At 40.2% G+C, this 24,121-nt stretch overlaps 2 protein-coding genes across 2 annotated transcripts; one reads left to right on the top strand and one right to left on the bottom strand.

The window, feature by feature from the left end:
- The first annotated feature begins 6,147 nt into the window (after positions 1–6,147).
- LOC138887266 (uncharacterized) lies at positions 6,148–6,858 on the top strand. The gene has a single exon (XM_070168992.1). It carries the CDS (start codon positions 6,148–6,150, stop codon positions 6,856–6,858), a length of 711 nt encoding a protein of 236 aa, XP_070025093.1.
- A 9,054-nt stretch (positions 6,859–15,912) lies between these two features.
- Positions 15,913–23,280, bottom strand: LOC104231669 (serine/threonine-protein phosphatase PP1 isozyme 3). The gene is made up of 4 exons (XM_009784701.2): positions 22,930–23,280; positions 17,221–17,780; positions 16,939–17,142; positions 15,913–16,163 (listed from the first exon to the last, which is right to left on the bottom strand). Exons 1-3 carry the CDS (start codon positions 23,105–23,107, stop codon positions 16,966–16,968), a joined length of 915 nt encoding a protein of 304 aa, XP_009783003.1. The 5' UTR covers positions 23,108–23,280; the 3' UTR covers positions 15,913–16,163; positions 16,939–16,965.
- Positions 23,281–24,121: the final 841 nt, after the last annotated feature.

Raw genomic sequence — 24,121 nt, 5'->3', positions numbered from 1 at the left:
TAATCTACGTCCCCCTTGAGGACTATTGTCTGTCGGCCTCCTTCTCGCCATCTTCGGCATCGAACAGAAGGAGCTTAGCACCATATTCTTCCACCTCCTCCTGCTTTATCTCTTCCGAAAGGTCGAAGCCCCTGGCATGTATTTCCTCGAGGGTTTCCCTCCGAGATTTACACCTCACGTACTTTTTATTCCTACTCTCCTGGTCTAGAGCCCCCCTTAGCTCAGCACGAGCGTCGGCAGCGTCCTTTAAGTGGATAACCACCTTCTTATCAGCCTTAGTTCGGATTACTTCGGCTTCAGCCTGAACATCCACAACTTCGGCCTTCACCTTCAGGAGCTCAGAATCGAGCCTTGAAATCATGTCCATTCGGACCAAGCTATTTTCATAAGCATTGCAAAGTTGCACCTCGAGGGCGGAAGCCTTGGCCAAAACGTCTTTCTTAGTCGACATATGGGTGTCCACCCGAGCCTTTATCTTGTCACGTTCAGACTTGACTTGACCAACTTTGCTCCTAAGGCATTCCAGGTCCCTTGTCTTCTTCTACAACTAAAATAAGCTAGACATTAGCCTCGGAAGGTAGAAGAAGAGACACGCGCTCTCTCAAAACAAACATTACCTGCTCCTCGAGGTAGCTTTCGTAGTTCAAACTTCGACTCGTCTCATACCGCAAGTATGCCGACTCATCTTCCCGTTCATCGAAGAGAAGCCTGAGGGATTTCTCTACATCCACGGCTTCTCGCAACCTGGTCTCACGACGGAGCAGCTCGGACTTGAGCTTGTTAAAATCCTATGAAAGAGAAACTCGATAAGAGAGTAAAAATTAAAAAAATATAAAATCAACACAAACGACCAAAACTCACCTCAGAATAGAGTCGTTGAGCTTTCTCGAAAGTTGAGCGCACATCTACTAGTCTGGCTCCATTTACCCCGGTAGAACCGCTCCCGGTTGGGCATGATCGCTCAGTTTATGCAGCCCCTGGCTTTGAACATCCCTCGAAGTACCTTCAATGGGAGAAGAAGTTGATGGCAGAAAATCCTCATTCCTCAAGGTGCCTTTGACGATAAAAGAAGATGAAAATGGAGGTGGAACCGTTTTTCTAAAGCCATAGATCTCGGGTGAAGTAGGCTCAGCTGACACATCCTCTCCGATCCCTTGGCCTGGACTCGTCCTGCTATAAGCATCGTCGCCCTGCGAAGGCCCTTTTTGCTTACTATTATCATTCGATAGCCCAGAAGTTGGCGATCCTTCTCCATCTCCGAAAGGGTACAGTCTTGCCTCAAAGGACTCCCTGATGCCTATGATGACGCGGTTAGTACGCGTAAAAAGAAAGTACCTTTCAAAAAAGGAGCAAATCACATAGCACGTACCGTGGTGTTTGACCTCCCATCTGCCCTTAGACAAAGCTCGCCACTTACGCTCATTATAAGTCGAGTGAGTCGCCAGCTTCCGAGCCCAATCCTTCAGGTCGGGGACCTCGCACAGCATCTATGAAATTTCTGCAGAAGGGAAAGGAAGGCACATTTAAGGATATAGCCTATTCCATAAGCAAAACTACAAAGGCATAAGTATATCACTCACGTCTAGAATTCCATTCCTCGGGAAATGGTAGAAACTCCACAGGGATAATGTCGACAGTTTGTACTCGGACGAATCGGCTCATCCATCCCCGATACCCATCTTCTTCATCATTAACAATGAAAGGTGTGGTGGATCAGCATCGTAAGGTCAGCAGACCCCGATGGTGAAAAGGCCGATACAGCCTGATGAGATGACTAAGAGTGAATTCAAGCCCTGCTTCTTCCGCAAAGAACCTAATCATCAACACTATCCTCCAAAATGACGGGTGAACATGTGCCAAGGTAACCTGGTAATTTCGACAGAAGTCGAGCATAACCATATCATGGGGGCCCAGTATAAAGGGGTACGTGTACACGTTCAAAAACCCCTCAGCGTGATCCACGATGCTCTATTCCGGGGTAGGTGCCCGCAGTACTACCTTTTTCCCCCACCCACAATCTTTCCTCACTGACTCAAGGTGCTCGTCTCCTACTAAAGAAATAAACATCGAGGCATACCCCCAATGACCCCGAGCATTTTGATTCAAAAAGCTTTCAAGGGCGGAACTCCCCTCTCATTGCCGAGCGGACCCTGGTGTAGTAGCCATAACTATGGTAAAACTAGGGAAGTGGAGCGGGAATTTGAGCAAGGGCTTCAAAGTTTAAATGGTGAAGTTCCTAACATAGGAAAGAAAAACTCTATAGAGGAGGATAACTATTCGAAATAGCGGAATCCTCATAAGAAGGAATACAACCCTATGTGTGGAGAAAGTGACAACTATCCGCCTGCCTCAAAGGCCAATTAAAAATGCTGACTAAGCCATTTTTCGCTTTGGGAAGATGTACCAGCGGAATTGCCTTGGTCGCTTCATAACCATGTCATGCAATTAATGCTGCCATACGATATTTCGGGGATCAAAAACCCTCGCATCATTACAAGCCTCGAGATGGTACCGGATCTCGAGGACCTCTATCAAGAAGAAGATATGCTCTAAGAAGCCATTGACATCATTACAAGCCTCGAGATGGTACCCCAATCTTGAGGGCCTCTGTCAAGAATAAGATAGGCTCTAAGAAGCTATTGACACCATTACAAGCCTCGAGATGGTACCCGATCTCGAGGACCTCTATTAAGTAGAAGATAGGATCTAAGAATCCATTGGTGTCATGGCTCTAAGAAGCCATTGATGTCATTACAAAACTCGATATGGTACCCAATCTCGAGGACCTCTGTCAAAAAGAAGACAAGCTCTAAAAACCGACCTCGAGGTGGTACCCTACCCCAAGGATTTCTGCTATAGCAAGCGCGGGCTATTTACCCGATTCTCCGGCCCCCGAGCTGTCTAAGACAGAGTCAATTTTCACCCAAAAACTACCAATAAAGCTTAGGCATATCTTTTGCCTTCGGATCAAGTTAAACGATCTCTAGGTTACTTTAACCTAGAGGTTATATAAATCCCGACATACCCTCATCTGGGGTCTATCTATAACGCCTTGAGGCTATCTTTAATCTCAGTTCAAGACAAGTTTTCAGGTCGCCTGAGGACTATCTGCTGATTCCTAAAGGTTAACTTTAGTCATAGAAGCCTAGGAAAATTATCCCCCCTTTGAGTACTATCGACGGGGTCTGAAAGGCTAAGTTTTTCTCCGAAAGTTCGAAGCGCTACTCTCATTCAATTCGAAGTCGTGGTCCCGACGACCCGATTTTATCAATCCAATCTGGTCTCGGTCTAAGGAACGACAAAGGATTCCACAGGGAATCGTGTTAATCAGTCAATAGCCAGAGAAATACTTATACCCAAGCTCGGTATTTGTACCGATCAGTAGAGTCATGCATTCAGATTCTTCATAAACGCAGATAAAAGGAAATATAGCATAAATCATAGACAAATTGAAGAAACATCTTTGTATTCATCAACACATGATTACAAAAGCCCACGAAGGGTCCTTACATATGATTACAAAAGCCCACAAAGGGTCCTTACACAGAAACGGAGAAGCTAAAGAAAAAAATGTATATAACAGCTATGAGCCTAATCCGTTTTCCGGGGTACATCCACGGGGGCAATGTCTTTGAGAACTGTTCCCTCGGGGCCTCCTCTCTATCTTTCAAACGGTATCTTCAAGATTAAAGAAGAAGCATAAAATGATGACGAAGAACAAGAAAAGGCTAAAAAAGAAGTAGTAAAAGATGAAGAAGTGGATGGGTGAAAAATCTGGCGAGTATGGGTCTCTCCAGTACTACTATTATGAAGCCACTTCTTGAGACATTGCACTAGTGCAGGATGCAACAGTTAGTAGATGGCACCACCTCACTCCATGGAAAGCAAAAGGAGCGAGGCGCCGCACTATGTAATTAGGGAAGATGAGTAGAATTTCGTGGTCCATATATCCTTTAATGCGAAGGTAATTTGAGATTTCTCTCTCATTACCTCGAGCCAACAACAACAACAAATCGGTACAATCTAGCTCGGGAAGGGAAAGCTCTAGAAAGAGGCCATGGCGCAACTGATGAGTACACTGCCATGTAACCTTAAGGCCACGGGCCCCAAACATAGGAAATAACAATGGATGAAGATGAAGAGAAGAAAGGGGTAAAGGGCTGATTGAAGAACATTTGAATGAGGTATTGATTCAAGAAGGCTTCCATTTATAAGAAGGGTGGCAGTATAACCGATGGCGCAATCAATGTCTTTGAAAGACGTACCGACAGTCGCAGTCAATGCATTTTGGGAACTAGACCGGCAGGGACATTATTGCTTTGGAAGAATATGAATCGGCGGTACATTAAATGATTCTGGAAAGGTAAATCAACGGGATGCCTTAGTTATTACAAAGGCTTAAATCATAAGTACGATATCATCACGAGAAGTTCGAAAAGATGGATATCGAAGTCATTTCTTATCGTTTCACTCTAAGAAATGCAGGGACTATTTGTATAGGATAAAATTGGACGGTCCTATTTTCAGACATACGATGCTTCGTCAGCACGTTTCCAAAAGCTTGAGGCTATGGTCGAGATTCACACCCGAGAGGCTACCGACGTCCAACCTCGGGGCAATGCAAATCGATAATTATGGTGAAAGAGTGGGAAGTTCCCAAGGCATATGATTAAAAGCTGACCTAGTCTATTTGGCTAGCTCAAGCCCGTACCGTGACATTAATTAGTTGTATCAACCATGTATATTGGTAATAAGTGCATTTGTAATATATCGGGATTCTCCCTCATATATAAAGGGGATCCTTATCATTTTGAAAAGGACCTGATGCTCAATATTGAATATACAAGAACATTCTCTCTGCTCTCTAACATATTCTCTTGATCTCATTACTTGTATTTATTGTTTATATTTATCGTGTTCTATTTATTGTTCTTCATTTACTGCTTATTATTGGCCATAAAGAGCCGTCATTGATTTTATCATAACTGTTAGTCATCCATCGACTACCCTCGGCAGGGCATCAGACTTGACCTCGAGGCCCCAAATAAGCAAGCTTGAGGCCCCGACTATCAGCCATTCGGTTTGGTTATCACCTTATTTTCAAGCTCTTATCTTGTTTCCAAGTCTTTCACTTAGCATCAATTGCCTAACAACTATCATAAAAATAGATCACGTATTTTTAGAACCACAAAATCAAATCTAATTGTAATTACCATTTTCAAGGTAAACAAAGAACAAATAGGTAAAACAATGAAAGTTTACATTGATGATATGTTGGTTAAGTCCCTGCGCGCAGAGGACCATTTGACTCATTTGCAGGAAACATTCAAAATCTTGAGAAAATACAACATAAAGCTCAACCTGGAGAAATGTGCCTTCGGAGTCGGCTCGGGTAAGTTCCTCAGCTTCATGGTGTCGAATAGGGGCATTGAAATTAATCCCGATAAGATCAAGGCCATCAAAGACATCACGGTCGTGGATAGTATGATGGTCGTGCAAAGGTTAACAAGTCGAATAGCTGCTCTGGGTCGATTCATTTCGAGGTCATCAGATCGGAGTCACCGGTTCTTTTCCTTGCTCAAAAAGAAAAATGATTTCACATGGACCTCAAAATGTCAGCAAGCCTTAGAAAAATTAAAGCGATATCTGTCGAGCCCGCCTTTGCTTCACACCTCGAAGGTATATGAAAAACTTTATCTATACATGGCAGTGTCCGAGATAGTAGTAAGTGGGGTACTAGTTCGAGAAGAGCAAGGTACGCAATTTCTTGTTTATTACGTCGGCCGAACTCTAGGAGATGTTGAAACTAGGTACCCTCACTTAGAAAAATTAACACTTGCATTGATAAGCGCATCTAGAAAGCTAAAACCATATTTTGAATGTCATCTTATATGTGTATTAACCATGTACCCCCTTCAAAATGTTTTTCATAAGCCCGAGTTATCGGGCCGATTGGCCAAATGGACCATCTAGATTAGCGGGTACGATATCGAATATCAACCCCGAACGACCATCAAGTCTCAAATCCTAGCTGACTTTGCGGCCGATTTTATGCCAATCCTCGTACCCAAAGTGGAGAAAGAACTCCTATTGAGTTCGGGTACGGCATCGAAGGTATGGACCCTTTTCATGGACGGTGCCTCAAAAATGAAGAGGTCCGGACTTGGAACTATCTTGAAGCCACCCATGGGTGATACCATTAGGCAATCTATCAAAACTCCTAGATTATATAACAATGAGGCCGAGTATGAGGCTATGATTTCAGGTCTCGAGCTAGCCAAAAGCTTGGGAGCAGAAGTCATCAAGGCCAAGTGTGATTCTCTATTGGTGGTAAATCAGGTAAGTAAGAGTTTCGATGTTCGAGAGGATAGAATACAGCGGTACCTAGATAAGATACAGGTAACTTTGCACCGCTTCAAGGAGTGGACTCTGGATCACGTACCTCGAGAACAAAATAGCGAGGCTGATGCATTCGCTAATCTAGGATCTTCGGTTGAAGAAGATGACATCATACTGGGGACTATCGTCCAACTATCGAAGTCTATGGTTGAAGAGGGTCATGCCGAGATAAATTCAACATGTTTAATGTGGGACTGGAGAAAACTTATCGACTATTTGAATAATGGAAAACTCCAATCGGACCACAAAGAATCGAGGGCCTTAGGAGCCAAGGCTGCTAGGTTTGCATTAGATAAAGATGGAACATTGTACCAAAGAACATTCCATGGAACATTGGCGGTATGCTTGGGGCCAGGGGACACCGATTATGTTCTACGAGAAATCCACGAAGGCACTTATGGGAACCATTTCGATGCCGAATCTTTGGTCCGCAAAATTATCAGAGCGGGATACTACTAGGACAACATGGAAAAAGATACTAAGGAATTTGTCAAAAAATGTGATAAGTGTCACCGATTTGCACTGATGATCCATCAGCCTAGAGAACAACTCCATTCAGTCATATCCTTGTGGCCTTTCATGAAATGGGGAATGGAAATAGTCTGCCCTCTACCAACGGCCCCAGGTAAAGCTAAATTTATTTTATTTATGACTGGTTATTTTTCTAAGTGGGTGGAAGCACAGGCCTTCGAGAAGGTCCGAGAAAAAAAAGTTATTGACTTTATCTAGGACTACATCATATGTCGATTCGGGATACCCGCCGAGATTGTATGTGACAATGGAAAGCAATTCATCGGCGGAAAGGTAACAGAGTTCCTCGAAGCACATAAAATAAAGAAGATTTTGTCGACACCATACCACCCAATCGAAAATGGACAGGCCGAGTCAACAAATAAAACTATTATTCAAAACTTGAAGAAAAGACTGGACGATGCAAAAGGGAAATGGAGAGAAGTTTTACTCGAGGTCCTTTGGGCATATCGGACGACATCGAAGTCTAGCATGGGGGCCACCCCGTTTTCTCTAGTATATGGCTCCGAGGCCCTCATCCCTGTCGAGGTTGGAGAACCCAACGCCAGTTTCGACATGCATCGGTAAAGGATCTTACAAACTTAGTATGATGGAAGGTGAACAACTGCCAAACAATTGGAACATATCATTGCTCAAACGATACTACTTCTAAGGTATAACATTATCCTTTTGTACATTTGAGTTTAAAACTAACTTGTTACAGATTTTCGATCGAAGCTATCAAAGGCATGCGATCTCGAAGACACCCTTGTTATACGAAGGCCTTAGGTTTTAAAGCATGCGTTGCACTAGTCTCTTTTTCCCTTAGGTCCGATTTTGTCCCAAATGGGTTTTACTGGCAAGGTTTTTAACAAGGCAAGAACTACGTGATACCTAAGGAGAACTCAACAGTATCCAATGATTCTTTTTAATCAACCTCGAATACTGGGGGGCATCACCCTCGAAGGTTATATTTTCAAGGAAAATACTTCACACCTAAGAGGGCCTCGATAGGAAAACTTTGTAATGGGCCAAACGGTCAGATGAACTGTGTCCATATAGAATAGTCGAGCCCTGACGGCAAATCATGTATGCATGTATAAATTATTTGAAGAAGCATTATGTTAATATCAAAAACACTTTGTGTCTCAAAGAAGTCTACTATTATACGAGTTCTACACTTATAATCCTATGGGAAACGGCTCAACGGCCAAAGCATAAAAGCACCCCTGAATACTCGGGGACTATCATCGACAGTCAGTATATGTGAGTCATTGAAAACTCGGACTCATAAGGCCTCAAAGAGGCACCCCCTCAAAACAAAGGCCAAGGACAATATACTCGGGGACTAACTTTTTCGAACAAGTTCGGAAAATTATCGGGAAACAAGTCCAAGTGACAAACTCGAAGGCTGCTGCCATACTAAAGACTACGATCATATGGCTACGGCCAAAATAATGCATCTCGGAGACATCCTACTTTCGTTATAAATTAAAGGCCTTTAAACATTGAAAAATCAGTTAAATCAGGCTACCCTCGGTAAAAGCAAAATATAAAGGGCTTCGATAAATTCAGCCCCTAAAAAATCTAAGGACTTCGATAAATTTAGCCCTCGAATAATCCAAAGGCTTTGATAACATCAGCCTTCGGAAAAACCTCAAGAGGTATTTGATTATGTTTACACAAACAAATTACTAATAAGGTTCCGATACGTCGAACCTTCAAAAAACCCAAACGAGTACAAAAAATACATGCTAAGGCATACAAAAAATTTTACTAAGTTTTTTAACCGGAAAGAGGGAAAAATTATAGCCATTTTAGAGGCCGAAACAACCCAACCTAAAGAGTTTAAGGGCCAACTTAAAGAGCCTAAGGGCCGATATATAAGAGCCTAAGGGCCAACTTAAAAGAGCTTAAGGACCAAAATATATAGAGTTCGAGACCTCGCTCTCACTCAACTCGAACTCAAGAGTCCCATTATTCCGAGCTCACATCGAATTGATTTAAGCTTAGCTCGAGGATTAACAAAATCTTAAGGGGTATTATATTGATCAATAAAAACCTAAGGGTTTATTATGTTCTGAGTCCGAATCAATACTCGGACTGATTGTTTGAATCATCGAAATCTTCCGCAAAAGAAAACAAAATAAAATCCAACACAACTTGAGAATAGATAAAAAAGATACTATATATTCATGAGGGGTTGTTTTACAAAACATGTTTACAACTCCCAGAAGGGGCCCTTACACAGAAAAGAAAACCTAATCTATTTTTAGGGTCACACCCCCGGGAGCGTCATCTTCAAGAACTGCACCTTCAGCAGCTCTATCTTCGAGAGCCTCCTCTCCCTCGGGAACATCTTCTTCACCTTCCCCATCCCCGGAGCCACTCACTACATCTTCATCATCGGAAGAGACAAGAAACCTAGCATCGGTTTCCTGCGCCTTTGCCTCGGCTATATCCTCGGCAAGGTCGAACCCTCGGGCATGGATTTCTTCGAGAGTCTCCCTCTGGGCCTGGCACTTGGCCAAATCATTGCTCCCTTCCTCCCGGTCGGAGGCCTCCCTCAATTCATCTTGAACGGACACGAAATCCCTTAAATATACGATAATGGATTTATCGGCCGCAGTCTTCGTCTTCTCAGCTTCGGCCTTAGCCTGTATAGCTTAAGCCCGAGCTCTAGCTAGCTCTACCTCTAACTCCTCAATTTTCTTGGCCTGGGCCAGACCCTTCACTTTAATGCCTCGGAGTTGAGTTTCAGCCGAGGCCAGTTGGGCTGTAATGACTTCCTTATCGGTAGCAAGTTGATCCATGCTCTCCTTCCATCGATGACAATCAGCTTTAACTTGATCAACCTCACCTGGGAGCTGCCCAATCATCTCTAGCTTTTGTTGCAACTGAGATATCGAAGTGTTAGCCTCCGAATTAGGGCCAAGAAGGTCGTACTCTATTAAAATCATAGTTACCTGCTCATCTAGCTCAAACTCGGTTTTCGAGCTTTGGCCAATTCGGCCCGGAGATCCTTAAGCTCCTCTTCCTTCTTGCTACAGAGGAGCCTAAGGGCCTTCTCTTCGCTTGAAAATTTCTTGAGCTCGGCCTCACATTGGCTCAGCTCAGCTCTGAACTTTACGATGGCCTATACGTGAAATGAAGATATATCAATCAAAAGAAAAGAGAGAAAGAGAAAATTACAATGATCAAAGTAAGTATTTACCCGAGAAAGGAGATGTTGAGCCTCTTCAAAGATGGTGGATGCATCATTAAGGTCAGTGGCATCCTCGACCCCAGCAAAGCAACCCTAAAATGGATCTTCCTCGAGGACCTTGCTCGGATCGGGCATACGCAGAGTGTTAGCTTCTTCGATTTCCCCCTCGGAATAAGTTGGAAAAGAAAGGGAATGACCTATTGTCGCGGCCCCGAGCTCTTCCCTAGGGGCGTTCTCATTGGCTTCGGGGGTCTCCGCATTTGCCCCCTTCGGTACATTTGTTGAAGGTGGAGGAATGATCTTACATGGGGGCCTTACCCACATCTTTCTTTGGGGTTCCCTCACCACGGGATGAGGTTTCTAGTTCGGAGGGCTTGGCGGCCTCGATTGGTTTCCTGTCTCGAGGCACCAACGTTGACTCTTCACCATCATTTTCTTCGCCATTCGGAGAATCGTGGGCCGAATCTGCGCCCGCTTGAGCAAATCTCTTTCGCAGCCTTCGGGCTGGGGTTTTCTTGTCTTAAGGGTCTTCAGGCTTCGAAACCCTTTTTCTTTTATTGTCCTTCTCAGACTTTAGGATTGAAGACTTGGTCCCTTCCCCAGGCGGAGCCGGCCTCATCTCAGATACATCTTTGAGGCCTGCACAAGTAAACGTGAATAAATTGACACCACTAACATATGAAAAGTATTTAAAAAACTTGGGAAAATCACTTACCATGATTCTTGGCCTCCCACTGGCCCTTCGATAATTCACGCCATTTGCGCTCATCGTAGGAGGAAGTGGCAGCTAACTTTTGGACCCAATCCTTGAGATCGGGCACCGCGTGGGGCGCCCAGGTGGTGGCTGCCAAAAAAGGGTGAAGGCATTATGAAATGTGAAAGCGGAATATGAATAGATACTGGCAAAAAAGAACTCCACTTATGATTAAAGTTCCACTTCTCTGGGAACGACATTTTGTCCCTAGGGATGACATCCGAAGTTCTTACTCTGACGAACCGTCTCATCCAACCTCGATCTTTGATTTCATCATTACTGGCAAAGAAGGCTTTCCTTGTTCGACGTTGCAGCTTGATAAGCCCTTGAAACAGCTGGGGCCGATACAGTCGAATCAGGTGGCTGAGGATGAATTCCAACCCCTCGGCCTTTTCGGAAAAGTAGCGCAGCATGATCACAATGCGCCAAAAAGAGGGATGAATCTGGCTGAGGGTGATTTCGTATGTTTTGCAGAAGTCGATCACCACCGGATCAAGGGGACCTAGTGTGAAGGGGTAAGTATAAACACTTAAAATCTCCTCCACGTGGGTAGTAATGTGTTCCCTGAGGCTCGGGATCTGAACCACGACCTCATCTCCCCAACCACAGTCTTTCTTCACATCTTTAAGATGCTTCTCCGATATCAAACTAAGATATCGAGATGCATGCTCGCATCGGCCTGGGACATCGTGGGGATTTTCAATGCTAAAGTCATTCTTTATCACACAAGGGTCGGGGGTGATTTCCTTAAGAGTTGGCAGCGTCACCGATTTGGCCGGCCGAGAGGTAGAAGAAGACGACACTTTATCCTTTTTAGGGACCGTTTTGAAAGTTTTAGCCATGATTTTAAGCTAAAGAATATAGGTGGTATCAGAATGTGGTATTTTTTACAAGAACTTGGCATTTTCCGGCGCTTAAAGAGGCGGTGAAAACATGTGATTAGAGAAAGAGATGAAGAAGGGAAAGATGTAAAGAAAGAGTAAAGTTCTTTATTCAAAGGAATAGCCTCATATTTATAAAAGGGCAACGACGGTTTGGTGGCGCTAGTGGCAACCAATACTAGCGTGCATTCAATGTTTTGGGGAAGTGGACCGACGGGACGTTTCATTCACTTCGGATGCCTGCATCACAAAAATGACATCATCAATAAAGATTTCGGGAAAACGAGGATCAAATCGTTTCTTATCATCTTATTCTAAGAAAGACGGGGATTATTTGTATATGGTCAAGATCGAATGCCTTCGATCTATGTATTCGAGAGGTAGTCCGAAGTCCGAGTCCAAACGAGATCGAGTTCGAGATCGGTTGACCAAACTTGAGCTCGAAGACAGAGTGCAAGGTCCTGGGATGGAAGTTCGAGGAACACCGGGGCCAAGTATGCTCGACCCCGAAATAGTACCATTATGGATTTGTACCAGAATAAGCTAGATTCCTGCCACGTCCCCAATGTCATGAAGCAAATCCCAGAATAGGATTGTACGATTCTGTACTAGGCGATTAGACAGTTGTACCAAGAATATTCCTTACTATAAATAGAAATATTCCTTATTTAGGGTTCCCCTATTATATAAAGGGGACCCCAATCATTTGTAACATCATCTAATCATTGAGCAAAGAATATACTCTTTACTTTCTTGCTCACTGTTCATCAGCATTGTCTTTTAGCTCTACTGTTCTTACTTTGCTTTTATTACTTAATTGTTCTTATTATTCTAAGCCTACCTCGAGGTCACGAAGCTCGAGGTTACTACTGCTGAGTAACATTGATTCACTTTTATCTTTCATTTCTACTTCATATTTCTTGATTATTAATTTGTATTGAACTAAATCACATATTTTTAAAATTACTAATCAAATTTAATTATTACTCGTATTTTTGAGATAAATAGTCGGCTCAGTGGTCAAGCGGGGTCATTTTGGAAACAATTCCTGTTCAAGAGAGAACCACACCAGTAACGGTAAGTAAACTATTACAGTTAGCGTTTTTCTTTATCCTCTTATGTTACTAGTTCAATTTAAATAATATATTAAAATTGTTAGCTCAGTTTTCTTTCAAAACTTACATTGTTTGTGTCGTATGGAGTATTTTAAGTTTTACTAATACAATTTATGCTATAGTATTTATTATTTGTAAATAGTAACATTTAAAAGTTACTTGTATATGCAAAGCTGGTGTATTTATTGTTTTTTTTATGTCTTTTAATTGTTTTACATGTCATAAAGTCGAGTTTAGTGTTTATTTTGTGTATTTAACACCATCTCAAAATGAAAATAATTTTATGGGCATTATTGGGAAAGGAAAAAAATCAACATACAATATTTACTTTATTGACCCTGCTTGAATAAAATCTTGGGTCCGCCATTATTCTTTATTAAATCAATTTCAGTACTTAAATTTTTATTTTTATTTTCAGCACGTAAGGCGGACCGCGAAGCCACCTTTAGCAAGACCACCCTTCGCTGAAAAATTACACTGCATATATAAGTAAAATATTTGTTTTAGATATATAAAACCTATATTGAACACCCTTTGTCGGAATTTTTTTCTACTTCTTTTAAGTTTGAATACCCTTGAAAACATTTCTGGCTTCGCCACTGATAAAGCTTATCAACTACTTTAAATCAGTTAAGCCAAATAGACTCGTAGTCAGAACAAGAAGGGATATTGTTTACTTGTGTCATGGTTACTGAAACGATGACCATGCATACCAATTACCAAGACCACATGAGACATTATGCGAAAACAGGGTAATGCGAATATAGTTTTGGTCGACTCAATAGTTGTATTCCAGCGCCACTGTTTTACCCCTTTTGAGTTCCTTTTGAAACAAATGAAAGATGTTAATCAGAGAATATACATAAATTCTCCAACTGGGAAGTCTTAACCATGTATCTCCAAAGCATACCCCCGTCCTCTGTTTTAAAAGGCAGAATTGGGACTCGCCCGGAGCTCGTTCGGGGCGGAGCACTCGTAAAACATCCGTGGCCTTATGTGTGGGGTTTAGTTCCGTGAGACTTACGCCTCGGCCATTTGAGCTTACGCCCCGAACTCGCCCAACGCCCAGCGTACTGGGCTTGGCTAATAGAACTTTATGCAATTGTACGTAACTAACTTTGTAAATCCTCAAATTTTCTTAATAAAACGTTGACTATTCAAAATTACTTTTTTCGTAATCATAAATCATTAAGTTGAGAGTATTCTATGTCATAATTAAAATAAAAATTATTGCACTTTATCCACTAAGACTGTAATTAGTTAATTTTAAATAAATCTTTCATTTAAAAAGTATTTGTTTATTAACTTTTATTATGTCTTTACTATATAATAGTCCATAATTTTTTTTATATTTATTTTTCTAAATATTATTTTTTTCACGTTTACGAGATACAATACTTATTAATTTAATAGCTCAGTATTAGTTACTAACTATTTACAAATAATTAGTTACCATGATATTGTATGGTGAATTATGTGCCACTTTATTAACTTGTTGAAACTTAAAAATAAACGATGCTAGAGAATCATATTTAAATTGTGAATTATGTTTGTATATAAATTCTCTTTCAAATAGAAAGCATATTAAATAAAAGGAGTACTTTAAGAAAAATATCAAATTATAATATCGAAATTCTTTCAAGATTCATTACTCCTTAAGAGATACATATAAGATTTTGTATCGAATATATTACTTTTGATGTTTGAGTTGTAACGACGTTGAAGCTAATTTGCATATTATGATATACGTCATACTTTTCGTTTTATTCATAATTGAATTATAATTTATAACTATTTTAAACACATTATTTGTTATAATTTTGTGATGTTAATGTAATTTTTATAATTATTTTTTATTTTATACTATCTTAAAATTAGTAAAATTTAATGATCTGTGGGACTTACGCCCCATGTCTCAAGGCTTACGTCTCGCCTCGTCAGAAGTAAAGCGTCTCGCCTCACGCCCAACATTGCCCAAATCAACAACTAGCATGGAAAAGCCAATAGGATAGCACGAAAGATTATCACATGGAGTCACTCTTAGGAAATATCATAACGGAAACCTCTCTAACTACTATCTAATATACAGTTGGCCTACGAGATTATCTTACACTAAACTAGGGATATAGTTGATCATATATTGCATAACAAGTGTCGTATAGTCACCGTCAAGGGTTGTGGTGGAGTGGTAGGTACTCCTTCATCCTTAACCAGGTTCGAGTTCCCTGGGTATGAAGTTGCCTTTATTAGGAAGTGTTTTACCCCCAATGTAAAAAAAAACGCTGTATAGTCTGGATTCTTACGGAAACAGGTATTGGGATGGTTTGAACTTGTACCTCGAAAGTTGGTCTAGAGTTTTGCTTAGATGGCACAATCTTGCAATGAAGGAAGGAGGGCACACTGCTAGCCGCCATGGTCTCATCCAGGTTAGGAGAATTGCCCTAGTCCACACTGTTGTAGTGTGCGCAATAAATAACCTGCCAGCCAACTGCACGCACTTCAGTATATTCTGGGAGCGATCAGGCTTTTGCAGAGAAATCTTGGTTGTTTGAGATTCATATGTTAGGGGATATGTAAGGAACTACTAACGTTAGACAAGCTAAATTCGTTGAGTATTGCGATAATCTAGATCCAAATGGGATGAAATGGATATGAAGATTCATATAACCGAATCCAACAAGCTTAGAATTGAGATGTGGGGAAAATAAAAAGAAGCATGGTGGATTTTAAATATTCTTCCGGGCATAAATCAACTGATTGAAAAAGGACAAAATACGACAGAAATTGAAGCATCTTCCCCCGTTGCACAACAATGGAACTATAATGAGAAAGCGCTTTCTGTTGAGGAGCAACACAATGCCCACAAAATTTCCAACTGCCTCAGGCCAAGCAGCAGCTGAGCCTAAAATTATTTTGAGCAACCAAAAGAGTAGGCATTTCCTCCGCATCATAAACATCAGCGTAATAGACCTAATGTGTGTCAGCACCTTAATACGCGATCTCTCAATTGTTCCCCATCTTACTGGAGTTTGGCAAAAGAGATGTTGGTTTCCGTGCTCAAATGGCGAGTTTTCTATCCATCCAAGTGCAAATAAAATTTCTCAATAATATATTAGTACATGTTAGACTGTTTTGTACCAGAACAAATATAGAGGTTCTACAATGCCTTCCTGCCGATGCTCCCACCCAGTTCATAGTAACAAACTAACTGGAATAAGCACCAAGCACGGCAATCTTTGCTTCTTCAACAACCTTTGAAGGCAGACGATATCATGACCTCTGCTTCACAGCAAATTACTCTGCAACAGTTAAAAGGACATGTTAGCGCTAGAGGAAAGGGTCGCCCTGAGGCAAAACAAACCGGGCCAGGAAAGGGAAAACAAGAGGAACAGATAAGAGAATACAAGGAATGAATGAACAACATAATGGAAACGGAACAAAACGAGCAAAGGAGAAAGAACTCGACAGCTAAAAAACATATAGAGCCAGAAACCTGTTTTAAAAGAAGTAAAATACATAAACTGAAGCTAGCTAGAACGAAACAGCAGAAATTTAGTGTCTAATATAAACTGAATCAACCAATTCATTGTGCCAGCCCAATTAATTTGTCTAATCAACTGATCCACATTATAGAACTTTAAAATCTTAAACTTCCATTAATTTTTTACCATAAGCGTGCAGGTAATACTCATTTCTGGCTAGTGCTGAATACCAAACCAACGTTTGGTTAATTGGATGCTTACCATATATCAAGCATGTTTTCAAATAAAGGCTATTCTTTTGATATTTATAATCCAACTAGATCCTTTCAAGTTTGAAAACGATCTCCCCCCCCCCCCAACCAGAAAAATCACTGTAAAACTCACAAGTATGGTTAAAGGCACAGAGCGACAGCCATTTATTGTGGCAACTCTTGAAATACAGATGTCGCAGAGATGGATTTTAACAAGCACTTTAACTGGTACCTACTCCTCCACCACTAGAACGTGTAGACATCATTGAGTAAATACTAAACAAGAGAACGTTTAGATTCAAGTCAGCAGCCATTATGACAAGGACAGAGAAGAGAGTTACCTCTGTAAAAGTAGGAAGCATCTTTGATCACATCACAAACTTATTTTTCTTCTCAGCTGGCTTAAGAATTTGGAAAGAGCACAACAAGTTTTCATCAACACTCATCATAGCACCGGCATTGTCAAACTCTCCACAGTAGTTGGGCGCTGAAAAAATGGTGACAAGCTGCCTCTCGGCAAAGAATTCATAACCATCTTCCACGACCTGCAAAAAAAAAAAAGATGCAAATCAATAACCTCAGAGGAAAAGCACAGCAGGACAAAGAAAACAAGGTTCCTTTACCTGATGGGCACGACAGACAAGGTCCAAGTCATGCTTTGACAAAAACTCAGAAACTTTATCAGGGCCAAAGGTGTATGAAACTCCTCTATCGTTCATCCCCCACCCCTTCACATCTTTACCGGGATCTGACCAAAGTAAATCACAAAGCAAACCAGTATCGGGGATGGCAGTTGGACGTGGTAAGTTTCTTATCTGATCCAAGCTAGAAAGATCAGGCGAGAGACCCCCATGCATGCATAGTATCTTCTCATCAATAAGTGCTGCCACAGGAAGACAATTGAAACAGTCTGTAAAGGATTTCCACAGTTTCACGTTGAACCGGCGCTTACATTCGTCATAGAACCCATATATCCTATTTATTGAAGCACATTCATGGTTTCCTCTAAGCAGAAAAAAGTTCTCAGGATACTTAATCTTGTAGGCAAGCAAGAGGCATATTGTTTCCAAGCTCTGCCTGCCACGATCTACATAATCACCTAAAAATAAGTAGTTAGCCTTCGGAGGAAAACCACCATATTCGAAAAGCCTCAACAGGTCACTGTACTGCCCATGAATGTCACCTGAAACAAGATAAAGAAAAAACATGTAAATAAGGAGGAATTAACACAGAAGGAAACTTAAGTGAGAAAAAGGCAATAGTTAGCTTACCCTCGACTGTATTAAATAACTAAATCTGGTTCATTATATATTAAAAAGGCACAACTTTTTGTTCTTACTTCATTACATTGGAGTATATCTGATTTACCTAGCTCAAGTAGTTCAGTCAATTTAATAATCACGAATTTGCATATCTCACATCAGACACTCTCACATACTTCCGCACTGGCTTCTTATATAGTTGAATCATAGCTCCGTTTCCAAAAACCCTAGGCATGCCCATCGCCATGGCATCTTTTTCTTCTCCACCCCCCTCCCCCCCCCCCACAATAAAAAAAAACCGTCTTCCTTTGGGACAAGTTCACCATTGTCAGACCAAGTAAGATATTGTGCAAGTGCTGTGATGCCTCTTTAATCCACCACAGACAATTTAGTCCGATCCCAAAGTCACTCATTCTCTATTTTATTATAGCAGCTACCATCGATGGGTCCTCAAACTGCTGCAGGTTCCACGTACACTATATGTAGCACCAAGCTGATCAATCCTGATTAAAGAGTAGACCCCATTTTATTTGTTGAGTAACAACAATATCAGAAACTGCACTACCATATTGCATTTGGTAGGTTATTTTCGTAGCAATTAACTGTGATGGTCTTCTCCATGCAACTTGTGGACCAAAATTGTCATTTGGCCCGTTGATTCAATAACACATACATATCCATTAGATTGCTGGGAATTAGGTCTGCTCAAGTAAAGGAGTAGCAGAGAAAATGTAAGGGAGAAAAGCCCATGGTCCATAGGGTATCATAGAGATTTGGATGTGTCTTTACCCTAGTTAGAGTAACATCACTAACCAAACTATTCAAAGTTTATTAAGGAGAGGAAATAGGCCCAAAGGTTGGAGGAAGAGTACCTACTTTTTGATTTATCAGAACAAAAATGATATTCAAAGTCGCACAAACTACTATGGTATTAAAATTATGAGTTATATGACAGACTTGGAATAATGAGCATAAACTTGGGGACACTACAAGGTGACGAAGAACCACAATAGATTTATGTCTACATTTTCACTAAAAATAATTATGGAAATTTATACTAATAGGAAGCAACTGACATAATATTTAGTGATGTAGAGAAAGCATATGACGACGCGTCACTAAAAATTCCTTAGTGGATATCTGAGAAGAAATGAATTCCTTTCAGAATATAAATGATATAAAGGATATGTACAAATGAGTACTCACAAGAAAAGTGGGAGGAGATGCAGGACATGCCCCATAAACATGAGTTCACACCCAAATCTGCCATCAACTCATACTTGTTTTACCCTAATTAGATATGAGCTAACCAATAAAATAGAGGACGAGGTTCCGTGCCGCATGCTATTTGCACATAATATTGTGTTAATTTGCAACTAGCAAGGGAGTCAACCAAAAATTTGGAGATATGGAAAAGCAATAGAGACAGGGTTTTATGGAACTACAAGACATAATAAATGCACTGCATGTAGTACCCATAAGAAGCAGCTTTGGAGGACCATTCCTTTATGCATCTTCTGGACCATTTGGGAAGAAAGAAACAATGCTTGCTTTGAGAATAGGAGGAAATCTCTAGAATTAAAAATAATTGTATGCAAAAATTATTTTTTTGCTGTAAACAACATTTAGACATTTAGTTGAGAGTGTGGATCAGTATTTAGAGTTTTTGGATTCGTTAGCAAACTTGTAACTGAAGTTCTGCTGCTGTAGGTGTTTGGCTGCTCTTGATGTAACCTTTGTACCATCTTGGTACCTTTATTAATAAAATCTTTACCTTATCAAGAAAAAAAGTACCCTTAAGAAACGAAGTTAATTTGTTTTAGTTCCTCTTTATTAACCCACCTAATTTTAGTTTTCCTTTGTCTTGATATATCATATTTTATTTTATTTTTGATTTGCACCGGGTGTCCGAGTCTCTAAGAGCCCCGACTAATCCCGGGGGTGCACAGGCCTTCGGCAAGGAGTTTCCCGCAAGTGCACCACGGTTAATTCAGGTTTTACCCAGTCCGATGGCCCTCAGAAATTGTTTGCACCCAGTGGGTTTCGAACTTGAGACCTTAAAAGGGAGCAAACCCCAAGGCTCAAGTCAATTGCCACCAGGCCAACCCCTGAGGGTTGATATATCATATTTTATGTAACAATCTAGTAAATTGTTGTCGAATATGAGCCTGTAAAGGCTGAGTCGATTCATTTTGAAGCTTTAAAGACGAGCAGGTCATCCATTGAACATTGGTAAATAAAAATTACCAATAAAAAAACATTGGTAAAAGTCAAGGCACAGCAATGAACATCTTCCTCAACTTCCTGGGTAGAGAATAGGAGAGCTCGAGAATTACATAAAGATTCAACACTGTCAGTTTACCTGTGTAAATTCCACTTGGCAATAATACCATACCCGTCCCTATGCCAATCTTAGCCTCATGTCAATCGACAACCATCACAATAAAAGGAATGTGTGCTTGACTATCCATTTCTTTTGGAGAAATGTTAACTACAAATGGCACAATACAGAGAACCACCCTAAGTAACCAATCCAGATGAACCACAGTAAGATTTCAAATGGACATTAAAGGCAGATTCCTTCAGTAGACAACACGAGACGATTAAAAACAACTCAAAGCACCCTCAATAAAACTTTTGAGCCATGCACTCGAGATACATAAGCTCGCTCAGACACAGAACTTGGGAGGAAATCCCATCCTCGTCCTACTGGAGACATCTAGGCAACCACTGGTGTGAGTGTTTTCTCCACCTTCTTTCTCAGTATGTATTATAGGTCAAACCTGGTAAATTACCACATCTGTATTCTATTATTTTTCTTATTTATTTTGACAAATGTATCAACTATGTTCTTTTTATTACTTTGGCTATCTTCATGAAAATCACTAACTTGAGGTGTCATATTAGGTTCCAGTTCGCCAGAATCTGGTGCAACAATTAAAATCCTTAGTGATTTTTGACAAGGTATCAATTGAACTGTACTCCTCAAGAGTTGGAGAGCACAAGACTCAATCAACATCCCCATTCGGTTTTGCGAGAAACTATGGTCACTGTTCACTCTTGTCTCCATGCTGAGGATGATATCAAATGAAAACTGCTGCAAAAGCCAGTTTCATGGCTTAACCTGCAGCAGAACAAAAGGATCGCAACTCGGTCCCAAGTTGGCATCTACCTCTATTGGCGATCCAGTATCATCCCTGGCTTCAACAACTAACAGACGCCAAAGTTTAATTCCAACTAACAGAAGTCAAAGCTTTCAAATGACATTTCTGATGACGGCAGAGAGAAGTTATTGTTGCTCATCTGGTCTTCTACTTTTAACATAAATATCACTTACTAGTTTTTTTTATTTTTTATAAGTAATCACTTACTAGTTTTCTTGGTTTAATAGTAAAGACTTTTTTTATATCGGTAATGCAAAATGTAGTGAGAGTTTTATAATTTTTAGTGTTAAGTTAAATTTTCTTATTTTACATGACAAATGAGGCATCCTAGTAAATATTCTTATGCGTCTTTTTTAAAACTTAAGCACTGCAAATTAACTGAACCTAACAGATAACGCCGTAAAACCGAGAAAATTGGGATGGTTCGGGAAAAATCTAATATTAGTTATATGCAATATATAAACCAAAAAATCAGCATCTTCTCGAAACAACAGTGACACCCCTTGTTTTCGATAGAGCAGTGACGCCCCTAGTTAAATGCAACTTTAACCAATGACTTCATATTTGACGAATGGAGTTTAAGCAACATCTCTAATCTAACTGAAGGAGTAATCCGTGCACATACAAAAGCTACTTCAACATGTCACTTACAAAAATTGAATAGAAAGAGGTCTATGAAGTCAAAACTGAAACCCGTACAAGTTAACACTAGTATACTGCTTCCCCCAAAAAAAAAATGTGTAGCAACAGAGAAGAACAAAAAAAGCATGATGCCTGCCATAGTTTTGTTCCCCTAACGCGTCTAAATAACAAATAGGACACAGAATGGCAACTGATAAAAAGATGATGAGCTGTTGATTAGAAAATGGTAACCTACTTCTGATGAAAAAAGGGAAGTAGCCAAATAAGGAAATCTCCTGATGAAAAAGAGCAGAGGTAAACAGCGAGGACTTATAGCAGTGGCAATGGATCACCCTCCAGTGGAAGGTATACTTAACGTAGATAGTGGATCTTTTCATCGTATTATAACATTATTCTTCACTTGGATTGCCAGAGGCACCAAATCCCTAGAGGAATTCAGCTTCAGAGGTGGTGGTTTTTCCTCGAAGTAAACCATTATAGTTTTATTCGAACTCGTACAACATCACTTTGAAACCTCAATATATTCTAGAGACGGCGTCCTAAACATTAGGCCAGAGCAAACACATTTTGCAATCTGCATGATATTTTCTTAATACGTCGTATTGGATTAGTATGATATAAACATGCAACATTTCAAACACAGCAGAGCTGCAGAGTTGACCAGAACTTTCTCTGATAAATCTCCTTTTACTCAAAATATTTAGGGTAAATTAGAATCTGCGGGATTCTAGAGTTTTCACGTTTCACCAGACAAAGCATGTAGCATGTTTCAAGAAGTAAGTCATGGATATACAGACTGACAAACATCAAACATTAGAAATTACAAAATAAAAGAAAAAATACTAGCATCTTCGTTGCGCCTTTTTTTAACTAAAGCCCACACTTTAATGGCGTTTTTTGCTTCGAGCCTCGATAGACTTGGAGCGCTTTTTAACACGATTGCCTAGACTGACAACCTTTCAGTTTCATTTTTCCTTCTAAAGTTAACGGGATCAAAGGGATTATAGAACAAGGTTCTCAGTTCTAAACCTACCTAATACTTAGAGAGAAACTTCGAGCAACCATAGAGCAAAACTCAATAAAGTCAAAACAAAAAAAAAACAGAAAGGTGTATCCAGCCAGTCAGTTGATACAAAAGTAAAACGGTGCAATGTTTTTTTCTTTACAAGGTAACAAAAAGTTATACAGAGCAAGGGTTAAACGATATCTCACCAAGAAATGCATACAGTTCCAATATATAGTGGTTAAAGGGAATAGTTAGTACCGCAAATTTTGATGGGTGCTTCAAGTTCAAGGAGATTGGGCTGTTTGAGGAAGATATCACGAGAGGCAACACACAGTTGCTTGATTTCAGACTCGGACAGCTGCACCAATTTGCCAGGCTTCGATGATCGGACTTCTATTAGCTTCTCAATGATCCTATCAACTGCTGCAGCGTCCATTGAGAAAGTGGGTATCCCCCTTTTTCTGGGTCTCTCTATAAATCTCTATGTATGAAGGGTTTGATTTTTCTACTGTGAAAGGGAAAGCGAATGCTGGGAAAGGAGGACGCCCAAAATTACTTTTTGATTTTTCTTTTTTGTTTGCTCAATCCAAATTTGACTTGACGGCTGTCACTCCAATGTGGCGGAGTTCAATCCATTTATTTTTTTTTTTCCTTTTTATTCATTCCTCCATATTTTCAAAAAAAAATCATGATTGCCCCAATTTAGAATGTACCAATTTTTTTTAAACTAATATACAATATTTAGGTAACTTCGCGTACATTTTTCTTCTCTGTCGTTGCTTTTTGTTTGCTGTTGCTGCTTCTATTCTTCTTTTTCCTTGTATTAAAACAAAAATTGAAACTTTGAGTTGGTACTTTTAGATTATGTTAGAGAAATCAAAACCTACTGTTATTGAACCTAGGGAAAGCTTGTTCGATGGTGACCTTGTTGAAACTAATAAAATAAACTTTTTGAGAGATAGAAGAACTTCGATTCGATTGTGGAGTTAGCATTGAAAAAATAGAAAAAGTTTAAATCCTGATTCTAAAGTTGTATTGGAAAGATGGAAGAACTTCATATTTGATTCTGAAATTGCATTGAATAGACATAGAAGAGCTTCAGATCACATTTTGAACCCATAAATTTATAACTTCAAATGTGAATTCTGAAGCAATCATATGCGAATTCGGAAATGCATTTTGAAGTAGATAAATTTTATAAATTTTTGTACAATGTAGGTTTGACTTTTTTTGGTGGTCCCAAAATCGAGTATATTTGTACTTATATCGTATTTACTCCTGTGTTTGAAGTTTGACCATTATAAATTATCTATGGGCTGACCCATGCGCGGGCCCATATTTTAATTATTCCTCTTCATTTAGCCTAAAGGTACACCTTTATAGCAAAAAAAAAAGTTTGAAAAAATTAGTTGGGTGGGATATTTTTTGGGTCGGCTATTGGAGTTTAGCC

This window comes from Nicotiana sylvestris, chromosome 3 (assembly GCF_000393655.2).
Source record: "Nicotiana sylvestris chromosome 3, ASM39365v2, whole genome shotgun sequence".
In the NCBI taxonomy this organism is placed as follows: Eukaryota; Viridiplantae; Streptophyta; class Magnoliopsida; order Solanales; family Solanaceae; genus Nicotiana; species Nicotiana sylvestris.
This window is presented reverse-complemented; position numbering and strand designations above follow the sequence as displayed.